The sequence below is a fragment of the Dipodomys ordii genome, unplaced genomic scaffold (assembly GCF_000151885.1).
Source record: "Dipodomys ordii isolate 6190 unplaced genomic scaffold, Dord_2.0 Scaffold179, whole genome shotgun sequence".
Classification (NCBI taxonomy): Eukaryota; Metazoa; Chordata; class Mammalia; order Rodentia; family Heteromyidae; genus Dipodomys; species Dipodomys ordii.
Window position 1 is genome coordinate 719,777 of NW_012267395.1, and position 7,912 is coordinate 727,688.

Consider the following 7,912-nt stretch of genomic DNA (forward strand, 5'->3'; position numbering starts at 1 on the left):
GGGGGACCACCCGCTGCCCTGGGCAGGGGAGACGCAGGGGGACCACCCGCTGCCCTGGGCAGGGGAGAACCAGGGGGACCACCCGCTGCCCTGGGCAGGGGAGAACCACCCACTGTAGTGGGCAGGGCCCCGGGCAGCAAGCGGGACAGCCCCTCGGGGATTCCCAACCTCTTTCCCACCAGGACCCAGTGGTTGGACTGGGGGTGGGACAGGGCTGCCGCTGCCTCGGTTTCCCACTCTGAAGCAGGGGCTGGACTCTAGGCTCCTGCAGCTGGATAGTGCCCCTCAGGCTCTGGCCTTCTGCAGCGATGGTGGCGACCTGGTGCTGGCGCTGGGCTCCCGCCTCTGCCTGGTGTCCCACAGCCTCTACCTACCCACATCCTATCTGGTTAAGGTGTGTGGTGGGGTGAGGGCGGGCGAAGTGGGGCTGCTGCCCCGATAGGTCCCTTATGCTGGAGCCCCTGCTCCTCTCCCTTCGCAGAAGCTGTGCCAGATGTCCCCGAGTGTGGTAGACGACCCTCCGCTGCCGCTGACCAGCCAGGAGTCGCTGACAGATGCCCAGCTGCAGATGCTCTCTGACCTGCAGGAGAAAGCCAGCCTCAGGTCTCTAGGCTGTCAGCCCTGCTCACGGGGAGGCCCCACCCCTGGACTGGACTGGCTCTGTCCCCCAGCACAAGGGCTCGGGACTCCGGGGCTCCTTAAGGGCTGGGAGAAGCCCATCCCGTGCTGGCACCCCTCTTCTGGCTGGTCCTGTCCCACTGGCAGTGCTCCCCAGCACCCCACCTGTGCGTGTCACCCGTCCGCAGTGCGGCCCTGTCCTTCATCCAACTCCAGACACCAACGCTTGAGCAGCCAGTGTTGAAGGAGGTGGGTGGGCAGGCCCTGACTCCTCGCCACTCCAATGCTCCAGGCCCCGGCCGCAATCCTCGAGTCCCTGGGCGGCCCTGGGACCCCCTGGGCAGCAGAGAGCAAGTCTCAAAGAAGCCCAGCCTGATCTCTCATACCCACTGCAGGATTTAGAGGCCCTGCTGGCCCGGGATGAGGACCTGCAGCAGTTACAGCGGGGGCTACTGGCCTCTGCAGCCCAGCCTCCTCTCTCCTTGAAGCAACAGCAAGAAGCTTTTAACAATTACCTGTGTCTGATCTATGGCCATGGCCTGGCGGTGGGTATAGGGCCAGACCTGCCCTGACCCTGGGCTCCCCCTCACCCCAGGCCTCACAGAGCCCCCTCCTGCCTTCCCCAGGGCATGCTGTCCAGAAAGGAAGACCATCAAAAGGACACCTTAGACACCACCATGGCCAGAGAGCTGGAGGACAAGTACACCACAGCCAGAGCCGCCTCTTGTGTCAAGCAGTCTGCAATCAGCAGCGAATCCCAGACATTGCCCACACCCCCGGTCCCTCAGGCCTTAGGAGCCCTGGACCAGCGCTCTGCCCACCCTCCTCCAGCTTCCTTGCACACTCCACCCTTCCGGCAGAGGGTGCACAGCAAAGCCTCCGAGGTAAGACCTCCTTTCCCTCCCAAGCCTGCGCCTGACTGCATAGCGCCTGCCTCCGCCTCCCTGTAACTCTGCTGATGCCCTAGCTCCTGGCCAGATCCTCCCTGAGCTGTGTCCTGGGTCTTAGTCTGGACCTGCAGCTGAAGTCAGACAGGCTCCAAGGGAAGATGCCCACGGCGGTGGGTGTGCCGCCGTCCCCGCAGCAGAAGGTGGGGGGCCGCACGGGCGGGCATCCCCTGCCCAGGCCAGCTGCTCCTTCTTCTCTGAGCCCCTCCCTTCCCCAGGCCCCACGGTTGCCACATAAACGGCACAAGGAATCACTCTCAAAGCTCAAAGGCTTCTTTCCCGCCACCACAGAACCCTACAAGGTGAGACCCCCGGTCCCGCTCTCCCAGAGCAGTCCCCTTCCAGGGTCACTCTTCCTGCATGCCCCATCTCCCTTCCCCCAAAACCTGTGTGTTCAATGACCCCCAAGGCTCATACCTATCTGCAGCCCGGACAGCCAAGCGGCAAGTCCCTGTGTCCCCTCCCTGCCTGGCTCCAGTTCTGGTATGGCCACATCTACAGGCATCGGCTCCTTGCTATTTCCTGAGCCTGGGCCTGAGCCAGGAGTCCCACACGCCCAGCTTTGCCTGCACATCCACCACGTAGCACATACGCGTCCCCACGCCAGGGCTTGAGCTGCATCCTCTGGAAAGCATGGGAGGGCTCAGGGCTCTCCACAGTCCAGCTCACCTGATTTTGGTCCTCATTTCCAGCCTGTGTCCCCTGTACTGCCCCCCCCCACACATTTTGCTTTATAACTTGCCTGGCCCTCCTGTGTGGAGAGGGACTGGCAGCCCAGCCTGGTTCTTGGGAGCCTGGCAGGCAGAGCTGAGCCACTGGGGATGTGTGGCCCCGAGGGGCCCGCGTGGGTGTCTGGGCAGAGGGTCGGGCTCTCAGCCGGCCCTGGTGCTGCCTGCAGCGCCACCCACGGCCCATCAGCTTCCCCGGCTACGTGCCCAACTCGGTGGTGCTGCAGCGGATGTGGCTGTCTGAAGAGGTGACCACGGCCGACCTTGTCTCGAATAGACTTAAGGTACAGGCAGGGCGAGGGGTGGACAGAGGGTGCTCCGCTGGCCTCACAGCCGCCCAGACGCCTCCGCTGCCTCCTCCCGCCTGCAGTCCAGCCTGTACTCCCAGTGGCTGCGGCACCACCGGCACTCCGAGAACAGGTGGCGGCGGAGGCTGGCCCGCTGGCTGTTTAGAATCCTCACAGGGAATGAGGAAGAAGAGGAGGAAGAACTCAGGGACTGGGAGGAAGACCAAGACAAGCTGAAGTTTGACTGGTCTTCACCTTCTCTGGACCAGAAGCAACGTACTTTCGGGAAACCCAAGGTCCCAGCATGGCCGGCCGCCGGGGGTGGGGGGGTGCCCCAGCCTGCGGAGCGGAGCCTGAGACTGCTGCCGCTTGCCCTAGACTGCCCTGGACTTAAGCGTGAGGCCCCGGGGCTTCACAAAGGAGCCCAAGACCTCGCTCCCCCACCGCCACTCCCAGCACCACCACGAGTACTCGCCCTGGGAACAGCGCTATGGGCATCTGCCAAAGTTCCTACAGTTTCTCGTTGTGCAGAACTGGTTCAAAAAGCTGTTTCCCAACTTCACTCTGGAGGTTTGGGGGATGCTGGGAGGCTGAGAAGCCCAGGCTGGAGGTGGGTGGGGGGAAAGGAAGAGCCCACCTTTGGGCAGAGTGGGAGGCAGGGTCTCAGGACACTCCCTGCAGGCCTACCCAGAGATGGGCACCGTGGAGGGCCTGGCCTCCGTGTTGGTGAACCTCCTGCTGGAGGCCACCTGGGAAGACCGTGTGAAGATCCTACTTTCCCTGGCGAGACTGCTGCCTGACGTGACTGGTAAATTCCGTGAATGGCTGCGGAAGGTCCTCCTGCACCTGCTCAACCTGGACCCACCCCCCAGCTTCGAGGTGAGCCCCTGCGCGTGCGCGCGCGCGCCCACACACACACACCGCCTCTGCCAGCCACAACCCTCCCTCCCTGTGCTCAGGACCAGATGCAGAAGCAGTTTGTGGTGCTGGCGCTGCAGCTGCTCCTGGCCTGCTCAGAGGACTGCAGAGACGTGGTTGTGGAGCTCATGTCCTACTTCCTCTGGTCTCCGGCCCGCTACCTGTGAGTCCTGCTCGGGTGAGGGCCTCTGCCAGCAAGGGAGGCCCAAGTTAAGTCACCCACCCCATGCACCTGTCCCAGGCTGGAGGTGAAGGAGCTGCTGAACAGGCTGGGCCTCCAGGACCCACAGGACTTACTGTACGCAGAGATGCTGACCTGGGTCCGAAACCAAGACATCCGCTCCAAGGCTGTGGTGCGAGCGTACTGCTGTCAGAAGCTTGATGACATCACCCAGCAGCTGGAGGTTTGGGAGCTAGGGCCAGGTGGCCTTCCCAGAGGGAGCTTCCCCCCTTCCCCAGAGCCCTGAGGAAGCACCAAGTGGGGCCCTAGGAATACCAGCTCATGCTCCGTGCCTCCATGTTTCTCCCGCTGCAGCTTCTCTCTGGATCTCTTTGTTAGGCCGAACTTCAGGCAGGATGGAAGTCTGGAACCCGGTCAGGGCAGGGTACCCCCCAGGCGGGCCTAGCGCTCGGGCTCAGCCAAAAGGGAGTTCCAGCTCAGGAGGAACAAGGGTCCTTGCGCTCTTGGCTGCTCTTGGCCGCTCTTGGCCGTTCCTCCACAGACAGAGACCTTGAATGCACCTCGTTTTGTCCCGAGTCAAAGCTGCTGACGTCTCTGTCCCTCCAGGAGCTCGTACCACCCAGAGCGCAGGAGGCGGGCATCGTGAGGGCGGTCCCACAGGTCCCCGCGCAGCTCTCTCCGGCTGAGCAGGAGACGCCAGACCCCGAGCAGGAGTTCTGGCGCATGCTGCTGCAGTTTCGTGCTGGACCAACCAGGAAAGAGCTTTCTGAGGTTCTGCAGGCCTTCTGCTCGGGGCCCCTGCCTGCCGCCTCCGTCCTCCTTGAGCTTCCTAGTGTCCTCTTGCCACTGGAGAAGACCCTGTGGGCCTGCACGCGGAAGCTGAACATGGGCCCCATCAGTGTGCTCAATTTGTTCTGCCAGCAGCAGTGGATGCAGCTGCAGAGCACCACGCAGGAGGCTGAGCTCCAGCCTCCGTTACCAGCCTCACCCGCGGACCAGCTGGTACCCAATACTGTGGTGCGACCGCCCCGGGCACGCTGGTGCGTTGGGAGAGGATGGGGGCATGCTGCTGCCTGGGGCGGCCAGGCAGGACTCGCCACGCGTGAACCCTCCCTCCAGGTTCCACCCTATCCTCCGGCTGCAGGAGACCAGCCCTCAGAGCTTGGGCATGAGACTGCGGGGTGAGTGGGCCCCGGGATGAAGAGTGGACGCGGGTCCCCGGCCCCCACCCCCCAGCCTTGCCCTTGGCCTCACTGCTCTGCTTCCAGGCTCCTTCTGCCCCCACCACACCCGCAAGCTGGACGGCTCGATCCGGGTGCTGAAGCTGCCCCTGCCTCGGATAGACCTGCAGCCCTTCCCCCCGGGCTGGCCCAACCCCCCCCGGGCGCTGCCCCCCCTGCTCCTGCAGCCCACCCTGCAGCGGTACTTTCTGCCTGAGGATGCCGACCCTGACAGCTACCAATGACATGGCAGCGACCTCTGGCCCCTCCCTTGAGCCTGGTGAGTCCCAACAGCCAGGCACCCACGTGGAATAAAGCCCAGAGGCGTTCGCCAACATACCAGATGCTTCCTCCATCCTCCAGGCGGGGGCTCTCAGGGGTAGGGCTGCGGGTCGGAATAGTTAGCTGGCGGAACAGGTGGGGTGGTCACTTGTGGTGCGGGACAGCACCTGGGACGTGGTGACCAGGGGGGAAGAGCAGCCCTTCCGGTGGAGGGACCACGTGTCTATAGAGAGCATGTGTAGCAGTTACCCAACGGTAAGGAAGCCAACTGACCCTAGAGTACAAATGGTCTTTGACTTCTGGCTTTTTCTGGTTAATTGAAGAGTCTCACTGACTTTCCTGTCCAAGCTAGCTTTGATCCACCATCCTCAGATCAGACTCCTGTGTACCTGCGTAGCTAGGATTATAGGCATGAGCCACTAGTGCCTAGTTCCATTCTAGCTTTTTTAGTTATCTGACTTTGTGTGTGTGTGTGTGTATTGTGTATACATGTGTGCTTTTACTGAAAGAGGCTTAAAGTCAAGGCCTTGGCTTTCTTTGGGGGGAGTGGGGGCTGCATACTGTTCCTCAGCTCTTCAGCTTAAGGCAAGCACTCTACCACTTGAGCCACAGCACTACTTCCAGTTTTCTGGTGGTTTATTGGAGATAAGAGTGTCATGAGGAAGTGGTGCTGTGCCTCAAGTGGTAAAGCGCTAGCCTTGAGCTGAAGAGCGCAGGGACAGCGCCCAGGCCCAGAGTTCAAGCCCCATGACCGACCAAAAACAAAAACAAAACAGGAGTATCATGAACTTTCCTGCCCAGGCTGGCTTTGAACCATGATCCTCAGATCTCAGACTCCTGAGTAGCTAGGATGATAGGCATGAGCCATAAGTGCCCAGCTTTGTGAGGCTCTTATAACCAATTAACCACCAGAAAACTGTAAGTGGTGCTGTGGCTCAAATGGTAGAGCACTAGCTTTGAGATCAAGGACAGCACCCAGGCCTGGAGTTCAAACCCCATGACTGACAAAAAAAAAAAAATTTTTTTTTCACGGGCTTTCCTGTGTAGGTTCAGCCTTCTGAGTAGCTAGGAGCCTAGTAGCATGAACCATTGGAACCCAGCAAGAATGTTCTATGTGTGTGCCAGTATTGGGATTACAGCCATGAGCCACTGACACCCAGCTGGCTTTCTAATTTTTTTCTTTTTAAAAACATTGTTTAGGAGCTGGGAATGTGGCTCAGTGGTAGAGCACTTGCCTTGCATGCATGAGGCCCTGGGTTCAATTCCTCAGCACCACATAAGAAAAAAGAAAAAAGCTGGAAGTGGTGCTGTGGCTCAAGTGGTAGAGTGCTAGCCTTGAGCTGAAGAGCTGAGGGACAGAGCCCAGGCCCTGAGTTCAGGCCCCATGACCAGACCCTCCCCCCCAAAAAACCCCCCCAAAACATTATTTTTTGTGCCCAGCTTGGGACTTGAACTCAGGGTTTGGGTGCTTTCCCTGAGCATTTTTGCTCCAGGCTAGCATTCTACCATTTGAACCACAGCTCCACTTCTGCCTCTGTGTGTATATAGTTGGAGTTAAGAGTCTCAGACTTTCTTGACCAGGCTGGCTTCAAATTGTGATCCTCAGGTCTCAGCCTCCTGAGTACCTAGGATTATAGGTGTGAGCCACCAGCACCCAGCTAAAACCTATTTTTGTGTGTGTGCTGGTACTGGGGTTTGAGCTCAGGGTCTGGCCAGTCCTTTAGCTTTTTCTTTTCAAAGCTAGTGTTCTACCACCTGAGCCACAACTCAACTACCATCTTGGTGGTGATTAACTGGAAATAAAAGTCCCACAGACTTTAATGTATAGGCTGGTTTTGGATGGTGATTCTGAGATCTCAGCTTCCTGAGTAGTTAGGATGACAGGTGCCAGGCCAGCCACTGGCTCCTGGCTTGGGTACTGTAGTCTTTGTGTGTGCGGGGCTGGGGGTGGGGGTTGTGGGGCTTAAACTCAGAGCCTGGGCACTGTCCCTGAACTCTTTTGCTCATGTGACTTTGAGCCTCACTGCTACTTCCAGGTACTGTAGTCTTATGAGATGTGGATAGGAATACGCAGTTCTTGCCAGGAGGGGACCAAGTCTCTTCTTTAGATAGAGACTGCCCAGGGAAAATTGCTCTGATGAAATGTTGCCAGACTTGTGCATGGTTGGAGAAAGAGCATTGCAGGCAGGAACAGTGCAGATGCCCAGAGCAGCCAGCCCCGTGCCTGGCGGGGAGTAAGTACATAAAATCGTTGGCTTTGGTTAAGTGCCTTCCTTTGCCTGGTGTAATGGAACTCAGTCGGCAAGAAACAGAGAAGTCACCTTTTGAGAGGTCCAATTGGGAGTCTTTGTTGGGGCGCCAGTCCGCGGCGGACTCGGACTCGTCTCAAAGACCTCAGCCCGGACCAAAGCTCGAAGGAAGCTTTTTTTGGCCATGGGCTTGAGCTCTGGGCCGGGGAAGCGCTCTGGCGCCACGTCCAGCGTCCGGTGTCGACGGGAGGTCGGGCCCAGGGCCGGCGCTGCCGGGCTGGCCGTGGCCGCGACCCTCGATCTCAGCTCCTGAGCCGCCGGCCGCGACCGCCTTGGACAGCGCGTTTGTTAACGGTAAAGACGCTGCCCGGAGGGTCCCGGCTGCGTGAGCGCGGTTCTGGGTCCGACCCTTGTCGCGGGTGCGGCTCACGTCCAGCAGCCTGGCGCGGAGCCGGGGCCGTGGGCTGTCGCCGCGGAGGCTC

At 60.1% G+C, this 7,912-nt stretch overlaps 1 protein-coding gene across 1 annotated transcript; it reads left to right on the forward strand.

The window, feature by feature from the left end:
- The first annotated feature begins 3,242 nt into the window (after positions 1 to 3,242).
- Positions 3,243 to 5,156, forward strand: LOC105999022 (WD repeat-containing protein KIAA1875-like). The gene is made up of 6 exons (XM_013033901.1): positions 3,243 to 3,459; positions 3,540 to 3,661; positions 3,740 to 3,902; positions 4,286 to 4,719; positions 4,799 to 4,860; positions 4,948 to 5,156. Exons 1-6 carry the CDS (start codon positions 3,274 to 3,276, stop codon positions 5,142 to 5,144), a joined length of 1,164 nt encoding a protein of 387 aa, XP_012889355.1. The 5' UTR covers positions 3,243 to 3,273; the 3' UTR covers positions 5,145 to 5,156.
- The last annotated feature ends 2,756 nt before the right edge of the window (positions 5,157 to 7,912 follow it).